The sequence below is a fragment of the Pelecanus crispus genome, chromosome 3 (assembly GCF_030463565.1).
Source record: "Pelecanus crispus isolate bPelCri1 chromosome 3, bPelCri1.pri, whole genome shotgun sequence".
Classification (NCBI taxonomy): domain Eukaryota; kingdom Metazoa; phylum Chordata; class Aves; order Pelecaniformes; family Pelecanidae; genus Pelecanus; species Pelecanus crispus.
The window spans coordinates 92748092-92768995 of NC_134645.1; the positions used below are offsets into that span (position 1 = coordinate 92748092).

The 20904-nt window shown below is 41.2% G+C and overlaps 1 protein-coding gene across 1 annotated transcript; it reads right to left on the minus strand.

Annotated features, from left to right (window-relative positions):
- Window positions 1–6769: 6769 nt before the first annotated feature.
- MRAP2 (melanocortin 2 receptor accessory protein 2) lies at window positions 6770–20027 on the minus strand. Its single transcript, XM_075708247.1, has 3 exons — window positions 19901–20027; window positions 12903–13002; window positions 6770–7163 (listed from the first exon to the last, which is right to left on the minus strand). Exons 1-3 carry the CDS (start codon window positions 20025–20027, stop codon window positions 6770–6772), a joined length of 621 nt encoding a protein of 206 aa, XP_075564362.1.
- Window positions 20028–20904: the final 877 nt, after the last annotated feature.

Here is a 20904-nt window from a genome sequence, read left to right on the forward strand (position 1 = left end):
TTAGGTAGGAGTTGATTAGAGAAGCACAATTTTAATATTCAAAGTTGTGTATAGAAAATATTATTGAAAATCATTAATGTAACACTTGTAACTTGAATTACATTCTGATCTTATCTGGACTCTTGCTTGTCCAAAGGTAGATTTGCACTGAGCAACACCCCAGTCATATTGTATGTCTTCTATTTCATTAGGAATAAAGTTACATGCAATTTTTAAAAAATATTAGGAATACTGAGGTTATTCCATAAACTCAGTTACCACTGAGAAATTCCATTTGATGCTTTTCCAAGCACTGTAGAACATGCAGTAGTTACTGGTATCCCTTTTAAAAGGGAAGGCTGTATCGAGTAAGACTTTTATGAGGGGCTGTTCCGGATCTGACAGAGTACCATCTTCATAGATGATCTTGACAGAATAAAGAGGCCAATCAAATGTGAAGACAATGTACTAACGCTCAACTGCAAGGATATGTTGGTGGGCAAATTTGGAGTTAAAATACTGAGCAAATTGGAAAAGGGGGTGGGGGCGGGGGGGAAAAGCGATACTCTTCAGGAGTGACAAAGGAGACTAGTCTGCTTGAACAGGAATAGAATAATCTACCACCCAAACACCGAATGTAGATATAACTTTCTGCTGAACTGACAGGCATCATAACAGGTAGCAAGATGAGTGTTAGAGAGACTGTTGCCTTCTCCCTCTCCTCTTATGCCCGGCTGGAGTTACACACCAAAGTGTAGAGCCTGTAAGATACTAGATACCGTAGGAGCGATTCCTGCTGCTTCACTTAACATATAACTTGGTGTGCCAAGCTTTTGGTCCCTTGTTTCAAGAAAGAGATGGACCAACTGGAGGGAAAAGAACAATCAGCAATCTAGAAAACATAGCCTTAGGAACCACTGAACCCACAGGGGCTGCCCTGCTCCAGAGAGGAGACTGGGGAGGGAAGGTGAGGATGGCCATTACGCTTGTCATCTATGAAAAACCTGCTGCTAAAAGGATAGAAAAGGGAGAAGCAGCAAATCAAACTAAAGAAAAATTCAAGATTGATAGCTATTTGCTGGCTGGAAGGACAGGTTTTCAAACAAATCAGTAAACTACTAGTTTGAAGCCTCAGCACTGCAAGTCCTTAAGAATTCCATCGCACATATAGCAAGGTTGTAGCTCAATCAGCTACGCTTAAAGAGAAGATAAAAGCTAGAATGTACTCTTCAGGTCCCTGTAGTATTGGTTGTAGTATTTAAATCAAATGTGAAATAGGTCAGGTCTGTGTTTATGTATTTATGTATCATGCTTCTTCAGGGACCAGCAGTTAAACATGCATTTTTGTCTTAGACAAGCATGTGACTGAGCATGCATAAAGAACAAAACAGTATAACAAATAATACCATATAGGCACAGACAGGAATTAAGTGCAAAGATTGTTTTTTGGTTTTTTTAGCCAACACATACACAAATGTAAAGTGAGAGTGTGTATATATAGATTGATAGATATAAAAAAGAATGGTCAGTTGGCAATTAATATAGTAATCTTGATTGTTTCATATTCAGGTATTTTCAGTATTTTCCATATGGATGTTTTGTCCCCCCAGTAATGAAGTATTAGTCTGTATTCATAAAATGTGTAAATACTTTATATACAAAGCATTATTGTATCAGCTATGTGTAAATATGCTGTATTTTCTTGATTTGGGACTGTTTCGCAAATGAAAAGGATAAAATTGAATAATTCCAATTTACCATTTATTTCCTGTACAATTTGTTATACATGTAATGCGGTATTAAAGTGTGTGACTTAAATGGGATTTTTTTTACATTACAGCAACCTTTGTGTTGCCAGAGAGGCAGGGCCCTGGGTGTAGGTGTGCCAGGGCACTGCCTAGGACAGGAAGACCTAGGGGAAACATTTCTGCTTGCTGGAAACTGTCTCCCTCAAACATCCAATCCTTAGGGCATCAAGAGGGGGGTTGCCTTAGCGTTCATGCAGTTCATTCAGACACCTTTTAAAATTCTTATATTCTGTTCTCAGCATTTGCTGGTATCTTACATAGTTTAATTTTAAATTTAATTCAAATTCTCCCTCTGAGTCTTATTTTTTACTGAGCAGGGACAGTATTATTTACCATTACTGTAAGCTATAACATGGTTTATACTGTGTTCTCACATGTATTGATGCAGTTGTACACCCACTGAAGCGTGGTCTTCTGTTTTTACTCTGCACAGTAACAGACTGTCTCTGGTCCTGAATGGCTGTAGGAATGATGTTCTTTCTGGAGAACTAAGGTTCAAGTTTTAACTTCTCTGCTAAAGTTATAGTTCTTGACTCTCCAGCAGTCTTAACTGTACAGAAGGGGGAAAATACCCTGAAACAGAGCAAAGGGTGACAAAACAGGTCATTAGCTTTTACTGTATTCCACTGAGGATTTCAGTGGGATCTTTCAGAGAGTAACAGAATTATATACTCCTCGTGTATCTTTTTTCCTCTTCTTATGCCATACCATTTCATCATGCATTTCTGGGAGCTGTTATAATGGATGGATTAAAAAAATCTGCAACATAATTTCTTTGAATCATTGCCTTATGTTTAGCTGGAATTCATTTGTTTACAGCAAAGCAGCTGGAGTATAATAATTTGAATTGTCATGTTTGAAGCTTTTAGGAGATCAAGTGAGCAGCTGGCTGGGTGACTCAGTGATCTAGATTACAGCAAAGACATTTGCTTCAAGAGAGGAAAACGGTGTGCAGAAAAGTATCAAATCTCATCACGGCACTTGTGGCAGAGACATAAGCAATGTGTTCTAGTTCAAGTTCTCTGAAATACATGTCAAAATTGTTTGTGTAACGAATAGGTTATCATGGATGAAGACTTTATCTGATAGTACATAATACATTTTGAAGTCTGCCACTACATCTAGTATTTAACCTACTCTGGAAAACAGATCTGTATACTAAATTTAGCTGTGCAAATCCAGTTCTGCAGGGAAGCACGGCCATGGATCAAGTGCAGCCCTGACTCTGATAACTTTGAATGGTAATGTTTAGCCTTTCATACAGCTAACTCCATACCTCATGTCCAAAACTAAGACAGCACAGGCCTCCAACTCTTGCTCTTGTTGGAGAACGTGTGGTTGTCTGGCTCTGTACTGTCCTTACTACCTGCGATACCTGAGGCTACCCAGTAAGTTCAGTCCAGCTCTGCAGAGTATCTCCAGTTGATTTATTTAGCTTTGTCATCTTTCACTGCCAGGAGCATAGGGCAGAATGGAAGCAGACTTGAATTCTTCCTTTGCCAGTGGCTTGTGAAGGGTTTGGTGGGGTTCTTTTAATCACAGAGTGGCAAAAAAATGTCAACGTTAAAGTATTCCAAGATCTACAGCTCAGGTGCATAAATACTAAATTGCATGACAAATACACATCATTTACTCCACCTTTTAGCCTCAGAGACTGTGTATCACTGGATTTTAGTAGAGAAGTTCATTGTTTTACCTTTCCCTTTTCTCTCTGAGCAGACATTTTCTGATTTTACATTGTATGTTGGTTTGTTTTTTTTTTTTTAAAAAAAGAAAGCTACACAACTAAAACTTGTTTACACAGAAGAACATTGCACAAACATTCACCTCTGAAAACTGGAATATATAAATTGATTTAGTAAGCTCTTACAGAATACAACACATGTTTATGCAAACAAACATATGTAATTATCTTGGGGGAACTCTCCATGAAGCTGTCTACCACAGGTGATGCATTTATAGTGAGTTTTGAGAAAAGACTCTGAAACAGCCAGCCCAAGCAGTAAGAAAACTTGCAATAATTCTATTTTCAAACACCATTAAATTCCGAGTACTCCTTTTGAAGGATTACTCTGGTCAAAACACTTTCTATTCACTTCTAGTAAACCAACTAAGGTTGGTTTTCTGGGAAAAGGTGATTTTTTTTTTTAAACATGTTATACAAAGTTGGTCATTACATCAGTCCCCTTTCCCCTGAGGCAAAATGTCATGTCTGTTAGTTAGAAAGGAAAAAGAAAGAACAGCTTTAAAATAACTGCTTTTGAAGACTGTAGAAAGTTTCTGCCTTTGCTCTAATGCAGAGGCAAAGCAAAAATCTGAATCAGACTGCGTTGCTGCCACAGTGCTTCTGAAGTCATGTGGGAGCTGTGCAGCAGGGACGGCCAGGTTATTTTTTCTGTAAAAAGCAGTGTGAAGGAATTTAAAGATAGAAGGGAGGGGAGATAAGATGGAAAAAGTAGAAGAACCATCAGGGAAGAACAGAAACATGAACCAAATGCTTAAGTACCTTTACAGGATTAATACAGGTATCAGAAGGACACTAAGAATACAGTTCTAATGTGTTGTAAGTTAAGTTGGTATTGCCCCTTGATCATTTTATTAAATACCTTTCATCTAGGCATTAAGTGTCACCAGCATCCATACACATGAATACTCCTCCTTTCTCTCCAAAGTAGCAGTTATGCACCCAAAAGCAAGCCACAAAGACTTAAGGTAGCAGAAGAAAAGGTTAGGTTAGCCCAGAGGGAATAGCAAGCTTTTCTTTTTCTAAAACCAGACCTGCATTATTAACCTACTTTTAAATGCTTTAAAACTAAGCTTCATTTCTTGACTGCAGAGGAGATGGATTCTACACAGATTTCCTCCCCCTCATTTAAGCAGCATTTCTGTTTTCAAGCAAAAAAATAAAAAAAGAGTAGATCAAACACCACTGAGGGCAGCTCACTCATCCAGAAATAGGCTGTAAAAGCCACATTTAGCAGAAGTCCCAGAGCTTGTAAGCAAGAACAATACGGAGCTCCAGTTCAGACAAAGCTTAACCATCAGATAGCTAACAGTTGTTTGAGGTACCTCAGCAGGAAGCAGTTGCCACATTCTGAAGGCAGATTTCCCAAGTTTCTTAACTTGGGAAGGGAAAAGAAAAGTCCACAGCTACAGCCTTCATACTTGTGGTTCAGTACTTACTGCAAAAGGAGGCCTGTTCTGCACCTGAGGCCAGCATACTGGAGACTGACATTGCAACCCGTGCAGCTATGCTCATTTATAACAGGGTTCACTTCAGTCTTCTCTTGGGAACCATTTTCAACAATAACCTGCTAGTTTTAAACAGTCTCTGCTTTGTTTTAAGTGTAATCCCATTACTTCAAACACTAGGAAGTAGTGCAAGAATTACATTTGAAAACAGGAAATTTAGGTATAAGTGGTTTGTAATAAGGGCACAAGACATAAAAAACAACTAAGTTTCCCCTACTCTTGTGTTCTTTAAATGCACAACCTATTCACTATTTTTTCTATTTGTCAGGTGAAGGAAGAATGAATTAATCAGCATTTAAGTGTCTGAAGAATGTATCAGCAGGCCATTGCTACATTTTCGCTGACACAAACATGTTGTATACGAAGCACGCTAGTTTCAAGAAAACCCAGTTAGTCACAGTATCTTGAATGCACTAGTTTCATTTCACTTAAGAACTTCCTGCAGAGCACTCTTACTCCAAACCAGCAAAGGATCTGAACCCGGTTCCTCTGCATCCTATGTGCTTGCTCTAAAACCATTTGGCCATTACCACCTTTTGAAGAAAGGTGAAATGTAATTTAAGTACTGGCTAAGGTTCAGAACCTTATTCTTTCTCTAAAAAATAAACTTAAAGGTTGAAAGTACACCTATTCAATTCCTTAACAAACCTTTCCCTGGGAGAACAGCTGTGGTTGCAACACCATACCAACTGAGTACAAGAAGAAGATGGAGCAAGTGCAGCTCAGCTGTGCTTTTGGAGCTCATCCTCTCAACAACTCAAAGCCTGCTAGCCCTTCACTGGCCCACTGGGCAAAAAAGGGCCATTTATAGAGCCAAAAAGCATGGGAAGGTTCAGCCTATAAGCAAAGCATAACACCAGCTTAACATACCACCACCATTTGCATATAGTAACTCTATTGGCAAAAGAAGAATAGTTTTTATCTGATTTCCTGTGATTAGCTACTGAATCCTGCACTTACCAAACTGGAAGTTTGCATCAGCAATTAAAAAGAAAAGAAAAAAAAAAAATACTCTTTGTGTATAGAATACTAATTCCAGGTCATCACTGGGCAGCTGTCAGAGTGTCACTCTGAAGTACTACTGAAGACCAATTTGCTTTTACTCAGCAGCAGGTGGTGGTAGGATTTGGTAAACACTGTAACCAAACAAGTTAATATGCAAGGTATTCCCTCTGGAAGCTTTGTAAGTTGGGTTTAACCTGCACCAAAAAGCAGTTAGGAATCAGAAATTGAAGCTAATGCAAAGCAGGTATCCATTGTGCTGCTCAGTTTCAGGTGTCCTTTCTGGGCATGGCAGACGCTGCAGAACCTCCCCAGGGGCTGCCTGTGTATTCCTTGCTTCAGTCTTAATCTGACGTTTACACTTTTCTTGGCCAACAAGTTTTCATACACCTCGCAATGCCAGGTTGGAACCAGGTTGGAACAGGCCTTCAGAGCCCCTGCAATTATGGTATCCTTCAGAAGCTGGACATAAGCGAAGAACAAAATAAAAACAGAAAAAAAAATACCAGGAAGCAAAAATAACGCTGGGTGAAAGGTTTAGACCACAGAAGGCATCAGAATAAAGCATTCAGTGTTTTACTTGTCTAAACTGAGTTCTGTCAGCACAGCCAGTCTTACCTACGATAAAAAGCACAGGTCTGAAATACCTTCTATCAAAATACCAGATGGCCAAGAAAGGCTTCAGACTGGACAGTAACAGAAATGTTTACCTCAAAGTAAAAGACTTTTCAGTCAAGGATCCGATGGGAAGATTGCATGACTGATTTGCTTTCTAAAATGATTGGTGGCTCTGAGATGAGGAGATCATCCTCACCTAGTGAAGAGTTCTGCTCAGTGTTCACAAAGTTAGGAATGTTAAATTTTGTAAGACAATTTAGGTCCTCCTCAAACATTCCACTGCTCCTGGGAACTTCCTGGAAGTGGATATTACTCTCCAGACCTGGACCTTTCTGACTTTGTTTTGCTTTGTCCAAATGTTCCACCTCATTAATACAGAAATGGAAAAGTGACCGGGATTCTTCAGCTATTTGATGAGAAAAGACCCTGTCCGACTCCAGAGGTCTTCCAAAATCTGCCACAAAGCTATTCATGCGAAATCTTTTTTCAGAAGGTTCTGCATTGCTAAGGAGGAAAAAGAAAAGATACAGTAAGCGTGAAAGTAGAACTATTTGAGTTCTTAACAGCAAATTTGGTTTCAGCAACCATTATGATCAGGAAGAAAGGAAACCCTACAGTTTATCAACAACAGACTTTAAAAGCCAGCACTATTTATTGCCTTCTGCTGAAGCTATTTTAAGTCTTGATTTGTCATGATAATTTTCTATGGGATTAAGTTATCAATGCCAGCACTCTTAAAAGGCACTTCTAGTAATCAATATACTTTAATAATCAGCTCACTGAATGAGCTCAGAAAAACTCTTCAGTATTTCCTCTTGACATCAAATAGTGTCAAGTAGTAACAAGTTTTTTAAAGTGGCTTCTAGAACACTTTGAGAAAAATTTTTGATAGAGAAAATCTTTCCAAGACATAGGCAGCACTGCTGTCACTAAAGGCATAATTTGAGTGGTTGGTTGTCCAGACTTCAAACCATCTTTTCCACTGACTTCAGTCAATGACATTCAGATTTCCAAATCAGGAGAGCTGGAACTAAAGACTGCTATAAAGACTGGCAGTCTTAATAGTTCAACACACATAGCCCAGAAAGGACATCTTAACATCTTGGAGTTTTCTAGAAGAGCTAGCTGAAACCAGCTCCAATCTGCATGGACTTGTGCAGGAGCCATGAACAGCTGGGGGTGAGAAAAGCTCAAGCTAGACGTTCTTTGTCAGGCTGAATTTATATACTGTCATCACAAAATGCAAGTTATTTGCGTCTGAAAGGCAGCAGAGGCATTCAGAGGATGAGTAGTGAAAAATCTAAACATATTCGCAGAATATATTTTGTTAAGTTAATAAATCATACTGTTTACATGTGAACATGTAGCAAATGACACTGGAGCCAGATAGCTGGAGTCCTAAGGGTACACACAGCACTTACAGAGATTTTCAGAGAAACGTTGTAATTTAATTCCCTGGAGCCTGCAGTAGGAGGTAAGTGCCCACATGCTTCTGAAAGCCTCAGATGGCACCTTCAGAAATCTACCCCTAAAACATTCAAGTTCAGAGGACACTGTGAGAGACTGAAAGAGTTAATGTATCAAACATCATGGTGAGGCAAGTTAAGGTCTGCACAGAGACAAGTTAAGGTCTCCATAGCAATAAATTAGGGTCTACATAGCACCACTGAGCCACAGGAGAGAAGCCGATTGGCACAGAGCCAGGAGGCATGTCAGAGGATTCACAGTTCCATCTTCTGATGGCCAAAGGTCATGCAGCGTTCATTGGAGGAAGGGGCCACCCAAAAGACCCCAGAAAGACCCCTCACGACCGCCCCCCACCCCCCAGTGGCACCTGTGCAGAAGATGAAGAACATTCTGGAACAAGCCTCATGGGGGGGGCGAGACTAGAGGCAGGGATTAGCCTATTAAAGACACAACTCTGAGGAGCCACAGGCGCACCCCCACCACCGGAGGACCCCACACTGCTGCTGCTCCAGACCTGACTCTCCCACCCGGTGCCGGCACTGCCGGCACAGCCAGAGGCTCTGCGCTCCAAGAGCAGCGCGCCCACCGCCGGAGGACTGCTGCGTTTACCATCGACACTGCGGGATCTCTCTCCCCTCTTTCTTCCTTTTCCTTTCCTTTTGTAAGTATTTGGATTAGAACCCACGTCGCCTATCATTGCACGTTCCTGGTTTGGGTTGCCTACCGTTATGCTTTCCAAGTTCAGGTTAGTGTTCACTGTCAATAAAGCATTTAATTGCTTGTTTACTGTCATTTCACCTTAATTTAGCCCAAGGGAATCACAGAACCCCACATCCTCTCTGGGCAGCCCAGTTAGGATCGTGACAGATACCTGACATTAAGATTATCTCTCACTGAAAGACTAAAGATCCTTGCTTCTCAAATGCTAATTTACTTCCATTACATGATATGAGAATTCTGTCCTAACAAAGTCAGTTACCCCAGCCTTCAAATCAAAGCAGTCCCCTAGTTCATCAAAACTGTATTGGCTCATTCTGCATTTTGAAGTGAAGCATAATGCTTAAATTGATGCAAGACAGACCAGTAACTAAGTAATAATCTACTGAATACACACCAAGAGGCAAACAGACTGGAATAATACTGTGGTAGCCTTCAGAACTGATGATTGACATTTATGTATTTATAATGCAACAGAAATCACCACTCAAGTTGCATATATAGTTTTGAAAATCTGTCACCAACAGGTTCTATGTAGTATTGTGGCACAGACAGTGGAGGTGGGAAATAAGCACAGAAAGAAGGACAAGCATTATAAGCCTAGGAAGAAATTACTTCGGAAGAAAGCTTAAAATGCATCTGTTAGAGAAGTAAAACTAACTCATAAGTGTGGAAAGTGCTTTATAATCCAGTGAGCTATGAAGCAGCAAAGGCTGACTGTACAGAGGGGCACACAAGACTGGCAATGGCAACCGAATCTAAATGGAAGAATAGAAGATGCAAAGAAACTTTATAATGACCCAGGATGTTGAGGACATATGATAGAGAACAATCATGTGCTAATGAACAGGGAACACATGATCTAATACACAGTCATATTTTCAGATTCTGAAATTCACAAACACTATCCTCCTGTATTTTGGGGAGGAATTCTTTTTTTTTTAAGCTAGGCTAGAAACTTGCATAGTCTTGCTCATTATAGTATGCAAGTATACTTCAGCATATATCTTTTCAGAACACACAAAATAAGCAATCCCAGTTTTACTGTGGAATGGAGCACAGCCACCTGGACAATCAAATCCCATTTGCAATAGTTGGGCCAACAGGACTCTCCGAGTCCCAGAAGCTGCCAACAAGAGAGCAGGAAGGTGAATGCCAGAAACTTGAGCATCACACATGCTGAAAACCACTCAAAACAAGCAGTTGCCAATGAACTAACCCAAGCTGCCTTTTCTGGGAATCTTCCAGTTTATGATGCTGGATTCTGGTCTGCTGGATTCAGTATTAAGCTCTGGACTCTGCCCACTGGACCTGAGTGCACTGTCAGGGTACAGACCATTTTGCATGCTGGTTTGGGACTGACACTTGACATTCCTCTCTAGCTTAAACACCCCTTCTCTCAACACTCCCTGAAGTGACCTGGGATACTTGGCAAGCCACAGAAAGGAGTAAGTAACCAATCCTCCAAAATAGCAGGGTTTGGCATCCCAAAGGGAACTTGAGGGATCTGAACAGATCCTTAGTACCAATCCAGAAGTGCTACCAGGAACCTGAGAAACCTTCCTGAAGAAGTTTTCAGCAAACACATATATCTGTAGAAGTTTTTGTTTCACTGGATCTGCATTTCTCGAGTGGATTTCACCCCAGAATCCTTAGCCAAAACCAACCAATTTCTTTAAAAAAAAGTCATTTCACCTTTACTGCAACTAATTGTACAACCTGCCTCAATAGCTGCATGAAGTTTTGAGATTACATCAGACAAGATTTTGTACAGATAGGTTAGACGAACACATCCTGACCCCTTCCTTCTGGTCTGAGAATGTACCCAATTCTGAACATCTTGTACAATTTTGAAAAGTACATGCTATCATACCCCTTTATATCGAGCCAAGAAAAGCGTACTACTAGAAAAATCAAAGTATTCTACTTTGGATCCATCCATCTGAACCCAGTTACACTTAATCTTTCACGTTAATGGTACTTTAAAGAACAGCCAAATTGACTTACTGAAGTCAGAGACATGCCCATCAATCAGGCTGGCTTTCTCCCAAGACCTAGGAACCCCATTAACATCTATTTCTAAAGGAGGGCTGCAAGACAGCCCACTAATGAAACGATGAGTCATGAAGAATTCAGTCAGGTATAAAGACAGAAGATGCAGGCAAACTAAAACCACAGTCTTGCACTGGTTTTACAGGTAGGTATTTATGTTCTCCAGTTTTTATACATGTGTATCAAAAATAAGAGGAAACAACAGTATTCACTGCCCTTAGTGTATTCCTGGATGTTCTATTTCCAGTACTGTACACAGGGGGTTACCAAATCTCAAAAAAAATAGTGCTCAAATTTGTTAAAGGTGCCAACTCAGCATGCATAATAAGTGGGCAAGTATTCAAGCACACAGCTCCCAAAGCTGCAAGGAAGTTTAAAACAAAGACAGAATGGAAATGACTGGGCTCTCTTCAGCAACTGAAATCATATTAAGATTTAGGTTGGAAGGAACCTCTGGTGGTCTATAGCCTAATGCCCTGATGAAGGCAAGGCCTACTCGGTATTCAAATCAGTTTATCTGGATGTAGAAGTAGACCAAAGATGGAGGTTTCACAAACCCTCCAGGCAATCTATTCCAAGAAAATTGATGAAGAAAGCAGAAACACAGTGGGAGATATCAAGCAGCCCTCTGCTACCTGAAAGTACATTTTTACAAGTGTAAAACTTTTGACAAATATCCGTATTAAATTCTCTTTGCTGTATATTTGACTTCTTCCCCTCTCATATTATTCACAGGGGATACAGACTCAGATGCTCAACTAAGAAACAAGATCTCCAGGGAAAAGCAGCAGCACACCAACACTTTTGGGAGCAGGGTCTGGCTACTTTATGGCAATCTGTAAGGGAAGCAAAAATGCCAGCCATGAAATTCAGTCAGTTCCGAGAAGCTGAATTCTTCTGCCTCTATTTCCTTCTCACAGAAGCAAAAATTTAGGAGCATGGAAGAGGCTCACAATATATGTATGCCCTCCCTAACATGGCTCTGCCTCTAGAGATGTGCTATTCCATGAAGTTTCAGAGCCAGTCTATATATGACTAAACAGTAAAGGGCCTTCAGCAGGCAGACAGGTGGGCTGCTTTAGGAAGCAATAAGCACTAACAATTGCCTTTCACAATCAGCTTCTCATCATTGCTACCTGCCTGCAAGCAATCTCACTCTCCAGAGAGGCTTTTTATTTCTACTTTATGGCACACAAGCCTCAAAAGAGATGTGGGTTCAAACTTTCTCAGAGGAAGGGACGCTGACAGCTTGTGTGCTGTGGAAATGCAGATAAATGGTTGAGGCAAGTATGTGCAGACCATACCTTATCAGCTGGAAAGAACAAGGGAAAAAAAAAAAAAAAAAAAAAGATTAGTTTGTGACTTTCAGGGGACCCTGGTGTTAAACACATCTGGGCTAATCTGTACTTCAGCATACTGGAATTTCTCAGTAGAAACTAAGACACTGACACTAGTGGAGCTACAGGATTAAGGGAAGATTTTGTAAATACTACCAATATCTACCTTTTGGACTTGAACACAGAAACATGTGGAAACCCTCCAGACTTCAACTTCCTTAATTTAACATCTGCACTGCATTTTATTTGTATATACTCTGTCAATATTCACATTTCTCTGTTCCACTCCATCGTAAAGTGAGTCTACCTAGAATGACCCCATTTATTTGCAAAACAGTAATCTGAAGCCATCTGTTTGGCAGCCTACCCACCAACTTCATTTTAGCATGAAAATGCATACATGCAGCTATTCCCTTATTAATGAGTGGCTACTGTTTGCTAAATAGGGAACACATTAATAAAAATTCTACAGAACTGGTCTCCTAGAAGTGCTCAGAACAAAGATTATTTGAAACAATGATAGACGGCAACCCTTTCGTAAGAACAGAGTAGAACAAGATGGTGCTAAGTCAGTGCAATATCAGCACTGTCGCTGGATTGTTTGGGCGCTGCGAAAGAACAGACATGCCACTTAGCAGGCTGGATTTGTTATTCCAGTTTTCAGACTCACTCTTGATGTGGTGCTCCTGTCTTCGTCAGCAGGGTCAGGACAAAAAACATGAAGATGACAAAAACCGCAAGACCAACCCAAAATCCAATCACAATGGAATCTGGTGAAAAAGAGAAGACAAGTTCATCAGTATTTTACCTGCACTTGCAAAAAGTCCCCTCCCACATGCAGCATGACTGCAAAAGCCAAAACACTTTGCATCTTATTCCTGGATGGCAAAGAGGAAGGACAATCAGATTTATCTTTATCTATTTTTAAACAGAAAGCTGCCACTGAAGGTCTCATTTCTAGCCCGAATTTTACTGATGTCTGGACAAACCAAAAACAAGCTGAAAGAGGGAAGACACCAAATTCTCTTGGTTAGTAAAATAGGAGCAGCTCCCTTTGTGATGCCTGGCCCATGTCCAAGCATTGCTTTGGAAACAACTTCAGTGCTAGAACTCAGAAGAGAAGATTATTTCATTTTCAGCAAAAACCTCTATCCCCGTAGAACTGAACTCCTGCTATTTTAAATTCTTTCTGCCCGAGACCATGAGGTTTCTAGGTTTTGATGGATTTCTTTGACACAATAGGTTTAGAAAGATCTAGCTTTCTTTCAGTGGTAAGATAGAGTTCTGAAATAAACAGAACCACAGATAAAACTATTTGCTACTTCAATAGATAACAATAACCTACACATACAAGACATTTTTGAGTAATTTTTAATTTGGGCTTCCAACATGCATACAGAAAACTGCAATACAGTGTCAGAGGAGCCAAACGGGTTTGGACAAAAAAGTCAAACCATCAGTTAATTACAAGGAAAGCACCAATGCAATAGCCAAATACAGAAGCAATTGGGAAGAGCGTGGCTTTTTGCCTGTGTGCATAAAATGCACCTACTGTTCTCATTCATAGCAAATGGACCCATAGATAAATCATCAGTCCTACTTAAAACAAAGCTATGCCCACTTATGACTTCAAAATTGATCCACAATTGCTGCTGAAGGAATCAAGTTCCTGGAAGCTTTGAGCTTAAGAGAGGTATAAGTGGGATGAACATATTTCCAATGACAACAATCAATTGATAAGCATGGCCCAAAGCTACAGAGCACCAACCCAAAATATGACCTGGTCCAGGACCCACAGTATACAGGTGCTTTTTCACCTGTCACTTCAGTCAGTTATTTTTTGTTTAAGCAAACATTCAAAACTTCCACTGTGAGAGTTCAAAAAATTAACATACAAACATCCAAGAGGGAAGTCTTGGTCACGACAGGTATCTGATCTACCCTCAACCTCTCATTACACAGCTACTACTGAATCTCAAAGATCCTCACTGGCTGTAAAGCTACGTGATGATCCGTCTGACCCGGTGCAGCAGGCTCAGCACAGAACTTTAGCCAGCATGTTGAATCTCCTACAAGCATAACTAAAGACACCAGGGAACAAGGAAATCAGCTACCCTGCCTGGTGCTTGACCCCAATGGTTAATCACACTCCCACTATGAAATATCCCCCACATTAAAAGGCAGATCTAGAAACTGGAAATAAATTCAAACCATTTGCTCTTTCTCTGCAAAGTCAAAGTGCTTGCTGCAACTTGAGATTTTCTCCCTGTGAAAATACTTTATCACAATCAAGTCACTCCTTAATCCCTTTTTCTGGTAAGCTAAGGAGGTTAAGTTTCAAGTCTCTCACTGCAAGGTTTATTCCATCTCTCCTCTGCCACATCTGCCCCTCTCAACACTCTTTGTATAATAACTAGAGGGTGGTTTGAGTATAGGTTTCCATGATGGGGGGGGGGCAGAGAGAGTTTGTAATACTCCCTTTTGCTTAAAGCACACTGGTATGAATTTATTTCTGTAATTCCATGCATTATGAGCCTTAACTTATTTTCAGTATCATTCTATAAGTATAGCCTGTATTCAGTGGTTCAAGATGCATATTGTGTTTAGCCTTACTAAGAGACAATAGCTCATGATTATCTACCATCCTACCAGATGTTGTAGTACCTGAAAATTTCATATAAAAAGAAATACTCCCATTAAAAAATTCACCTCAACTATTTACAGCTACTATTACCTACCAATTAGTCAGACATGCTTCCATGATATGCAACTGCATCGATAACCAGAATGTAAAGTCTGATCAAGTAAGATGTCTTAAAAATATGCACATAGATTACATTGATCAAGCTGCAAAACTTAACACATCAACTAAGGAAAGAATCTTGATTAATGTTTTTTCGTTATGTTTTTGATAAACTACTACTCCCCACAAAAATCACACTTGCCAGCATTGTGTGCTCCTGTAATTCATGAATAGCAAGATAACAAGCCTGTCTTGTTGTTTGTTTGGTGTTCTGCCCCCAACAGAATTCCTAAGTTTACTGAGCCTAAAGCCGCACCTTCCTTGCTCTCTTGTGGCTCCTGACACATTTCCAACCCTCTGCTGTATCAATTACATTCTTTGGATTTGTTTAAAATTAAAGCAAGTGGCCTGAGTTCTCTTTAGTATTTCATTTAGGTCTCACTCATTTAAGTGCAAGTTATCCAAACCTACTGACTTCTAAACATTTATTCAAAATAAACAGTACGTAACACAACATTTATTCAAAAATACAGTGTATAGGACTACATTTATAATACTGTTCCAAGTTACAAATAGATTGGGACAGTATCCCATGACTTTCTCAAGTTGCAGTATCAGCCTTCCTTTCCTTCCTAACACAGACTCATAACATCCTGGCAGCAGTTCTGACCCCCCTGATCATTCCTACCTATTTTACCTCTCTAACATTACTGAGGTTTCTTCTGATCCAAGGGCACAAAAAAGGATTTTGTTCGTACCTCTGCCAGTCACAGTTATCTCCTGGTTATCTTCGTCTATTTACTTTCTAAATTTTAATTTACAAAACATCTGGCACCTACTTTTCTGGATTTTCCAATTTCTAGTTCCTGCCTTCACTTCTCCTCAGGCAGAACACAGTTTTGCTCATAAAACAGCTTTTTTTTTTTTTCAGTCATATATTTGAAAAGTCACTGTGGCATTTGAACACCTCATCTTCTCCCCATCTCCACTTTTTTTTTTGTTTTGGTTTTTTTTTAAGAAATGTATTTTTGTGTATTAGATTGTTTTGTGAATATTCTTCTTCACAGGTCACTCTGCATAAATTTTTCTCTGCTTTCAGATATCATGCTTCTGAATTCCTTTGCATATGCATTAAATTATTAGGAACCTCCACTTGCCTACAATGAATTAAATCAACATTAATCCGAAAGTGGCCTCCAACTTTCTCTTGTGGAATTCATCTTACATTATGGTTTAAAACAGTGCCCTCTCATATTGGGTGAAATACATTGTGTATTAGAAATTTAAAAAAAAAAAAAGAAATCACCACACACGTCTAAATTTAAGGGCCAGTGATGTTTTACAGCTGGCCAACTGTCACTGCCAGCCTGCATGACCAAAACTAGAGTCGCTCCCCTTTAACTTCTCTAACGTAAGTTACAGTTAACAACCCCAACGTAATCTTTCCTCCTTTCTCCTCAGGTTAGGATTTCAGTGAAGTTAAATGTCTGACCACACCACCTCCACACTCCTTGACAGTCTCAACACAGCTGGAAATAGCTAGAACAGAAAACATACCAAGAACATACCATGTCAAGAAGTACCGTGCCATACACAACACAGACACAGGCTGTTCCTTTACTGGGTTAAACTCGGCCCTCTGAGAATGCACGCTGTAACACCAGAGTAAACAGAACCAACTCCAATCTACTAATTAAAAAAAAAAAAACAAAAAACCCCAAAACCCTCCCCCCAAAAACCAACCAAACAAAAAACCCCACAGAAGGGACTTCCTATTCAATACTACTATTAACCTCCCTCCTTCCCAAGTGCACCAAGCTCCACCTGACAAGCGGCTGTTTCTTCTGTCCCATTCTCTTACTAGAGCTGTCCAGAAGCCTCCTGCTCTACGAACAGCACAGCCAGACAGCGAAGCTGAGCTGCCACACTTAGCATGGCAATTACTTCGATGGCAATCCAAGATCCGTTTTGCCGCTCTACCTTCTGCAATCCAGAGGTAACTTATCATTTATATTTTTTTCTCCTGTCACACTCTTTGACACACTGGCGGCATGTACATAACACTGCAGCTAATCTTTGTAATCAGTAATCTTTAATCTTTGTAATCAGTTGGCCTCTGATTAAGTGGAAGAATGGAATATAAATTAGAAACATGATAAAAGCTAACCTACATTTTTCAAGTACCTAACATTTCTAAAAATACCGACAGTAATCAGCAGACTTTGGAGGAAAAAAAAAAGGTAAAGTACAATTCAGGCTAAAAAGCAACTTCTGCTCTAAAACCACAGAATGCTTTGGGTTGGAAGGGACCTTTAGAGGTCATCTAGCCCAACCCCCCTGCAGTGAGCAGGGACAGCTTTAACCAGATCAGGTTGCTCAGAGCCCCGTCCAACCTGACCTTCAATGTTGCCAGGGATGGGGCCTCCACTACCTCTCTGGGCAACCTGTTCCAGTGCTTGACCACCCTCATTGTAAAACATTTCTTCCTTATATCCAGTCTAAATCTATCCTCCTTTAGTTTAAAACCATTACTCCTTGTGCTGTCACAACAGGCCTTGCTAAAAAGATTGCCCCATCTTTCCTATGGGCCCCCTTTAAGTACTGAAAGGTCGCAATAAGGTCTCCTCGCAGCCTTCTCTTCTCCAGGCTGAACAACCCCAACTCTCTCAGGCTGTCCTCATAGGAGAGGTGCTCCAGCCCTCGGATCATTTTTGTGGCCCTCCTCTGGACCCGCTCCAACAGGTCCATGTCCTTCTTGTGCTGAGGGCCCCAGAGCTGGACGCAGTACTCCAGGTGAGGTCTCACCAGAGCAGAACAGAGGGGCAGAATCCCCTCCCTCGACCTGCTGGCCACGCTGCTTTTGATGCAGCCCAGGATGCGGTTGGCTTTCTGGGCTGCAAGCGCACATTGCCGGCTCATGTCCAGCTTTTCATCCACCAGTACCGACAAGTCCTTCTCTGCAGGGCTGCTCTCAATCACTTCATCCCCCAGCCTGTACTGATACCGGGGGTTGCCCCGTCCCAGGTGCAGGACCTTGCACTTGGCCTTGTTGAACCTCATGAGGTTCACATGGGTGCACTTCTCGAGCTTGTCCAGGTCCCTCTGGATGGCATCCTGTCCCTCAGATGTGTCAACCACACCACTCAGCTTGGTGTCATCTGCAAACTTGCTGAGGGTGCACTCAATCCCACTATGTCATTGATGAAGATGTTAAATAGCACCAGTCCCAGTACGGACCCCTGAGGGACCCCACTTGTCACTGGTCTCCATGTGGACATCGAGCCATTGACCATGACCCTCTGGATGCGACCATCCAGCCAATTCCTTATCCACCAAACAGTCCACCCATCAAATCCATATCTCCCCAGTTTAGAGAGAAGGGTGTTGTGGGGGACTGCGTTGAATGCTTTACAGAAGTCTGAATAGATGACAGCCATTGCTTTTCCCTTGTCCACTGAGGCAGTCACTCCTTCATAGAAAGCCACTAGGCTGGTCAGGCAGGACTTGCCCTTGGTGAAGCCGTGCTGGCTGTCTCAAATCACCTCCCTGTCCTCCATGTGCTTGAGCATAGCTTCTAGGAGGATCTGTTCCATGATCTTCCCAGGCACAGAGGTGAGGCTGACAGGTCGGTAGTTCCCAGGGTCCTCCTTTCTTCCCTTTTTAAAAATGGGCACAACATTCCCCTTCTTCCAGTCACCAGGGACTTCACCTGACTGCCATGACTTTTCAAATATCATGGATGAGTGGCTTGGCAACTACATCAGCCAATTCCCTCAGGACTCCGGGATGCATCTCATCGGGTCCCACAGACTTATGTACATTCAGGTTCCTCATGTGGTCTTGAACCAGATCTTCCCTTACAGTTCTCGTTCTTTTAGAAGTTGTAAAAACTTCAACAAGTTTCTTCTGACCCTTAGAGTCTCCCCAAAACCTCCTGACTGCAGATCCAAGGGAGATCAGCCTTTCTGGGCTACTGATAGCCACTGCAAGCACTCCCCTCTCCCAGTCTGAATCCTCATCATGATGAATGAGGCAGAAAGTGTGTATTCCACCCTGGACCAGTGCTCCGGCACTGGATGGAGACCCTTCCCCAAGGTTTTGAAGACTGATGCTCAAACCCTCCCACAGTGTATCCAGCTCAGAAACAAAGAAACAAAAATATTTCCTTCTCTTTGCCAAAGTGCTTGCAAAACACATCCAGTAATTCTGAGTTAGTCTGTTACTTTTTTTTCCCCACCCACAAAAAAGAAAGAAATTTCATAGAAGTCAAAGCCATTGCGTAGACTTTAGATAAATGATGATTCAGCTTGTCCTAGCTAAATTTCCTCTCAATTCCTACCCACAGTTTTCATCTCTCTGGTCCCTGTCCTCCACTTGTCACTTCTACTGTAAAACAGCTCCAGTATTAGCAGAATGCTGAATTTAGCACACTCCTCCTATGAAGTCCCAATAATAAAAGTTTCTTCAGAAGGAGAAATTTCTTCTTTTGTTTTAAATCTTTTGTAGCCTTAAATTTATTTTCTATGAAGAAAAACAAAAGCAGTAAGGCTGCCCACCACTGCCCTTTTAGCATTAATGGAAGAACAGAGCAAAATGGATCATACCAAGTAGTCACCAGAAGCAACAGTGGCTGTATTTGCTGTTATAAACTGTTCCTAATCCTCTGATATTCCTCAGTATTGACAAATTTCTACCACAGCCAAGAAATCCAAGGTTCTCTCATGCACAAGAAAAGCAGTCAATAAAAAGACATAGAATCATACACAATTATTACGATCTAATAAACAGAGTAATAACTCTAATTGCTGAGAATCCAAAAAATTAGGATAGAGGTATTTTTGTTCAATAATCAGTTACAAATGAAGAGTAAGAACATTAAGATGGGCAAGCTCAGCTGCAATAAAGTATATCTCTACTAAACTTACATTTATGAGCCTTCAGGCCTTCAAACGACACTGGTCCATACTCATAGTACTCGTACTCCCAGGTGTAATCAGAGTTAGACAAGGCCTGCTGCGAGGTTCTGTTAGAAATCAGCCTCAGGGCAGACATCTTGCACCTCAATAAATATACACCTGTGGATACAAAGTGTGTTAATAGAGACTACATACTTCTAGTGCATCTTTTGATTTTATACAGAATCCTTTCAATTTATGGGATCTCTTCCTCACCACTGTTCCCAAGAAGAGCCACTCACACTTAGAAAGGCACTCTCTCATCTGTTCCTTTGAAATCCAGTATCACTGCCCCATCAGACAAGGTCATCACATTCCCCCCCCATTCCTTCCCCAGTCTTTGCTGGCCAACCACTGGTCAACACAGAGCTTCTCTTCAATGGAAAGAAGAGAATCTATGTTCACGTCCACACAGACGCCTGTAAGTTTACAAAGGTATCAAACCCAGGCTCCTTCAGATTGAATATAGCTTTTATAGCTCAAAAATACTAAATACCAAAGACCGCCAGCCTCAGCAGCTTAGGGTGAAAGCTGCCATGAAAATCTGAATGGAGAAATGCCTGGACCACCAGGCTCAAAGGGTTATATCATCCATACAAAGTCCAGCTGGCAGCTGGTTACCAGCAGTACCCCTCAGACTGATACTGGGCTAATAGCATTTAAAAGAGCTGGACAACAAAATGGAGTGCACTTGTAGCACGTTCACGGATTATATGGAGACAGTCAAGAAGCTGGAGGGCAGACTGCTACTCAGAGGGACCTGGACAAGCTGGAGAAAGGGACTGACAGGAACCTCATGAGGATCACCCATGCAAATGCAAAGTCCTGCATTTGGGAGGGAATAATCCCATGCAGCAGTACAGGCTGGGGGTTGACTGCTGGGGAGCAGCTCTGCAGAGAAGGGCCTGCGACGGACAACAAGCCGAACATGAGTCAGCAATATGCCTTGTGGCAAAGAAGGCCAAGTGTGTACT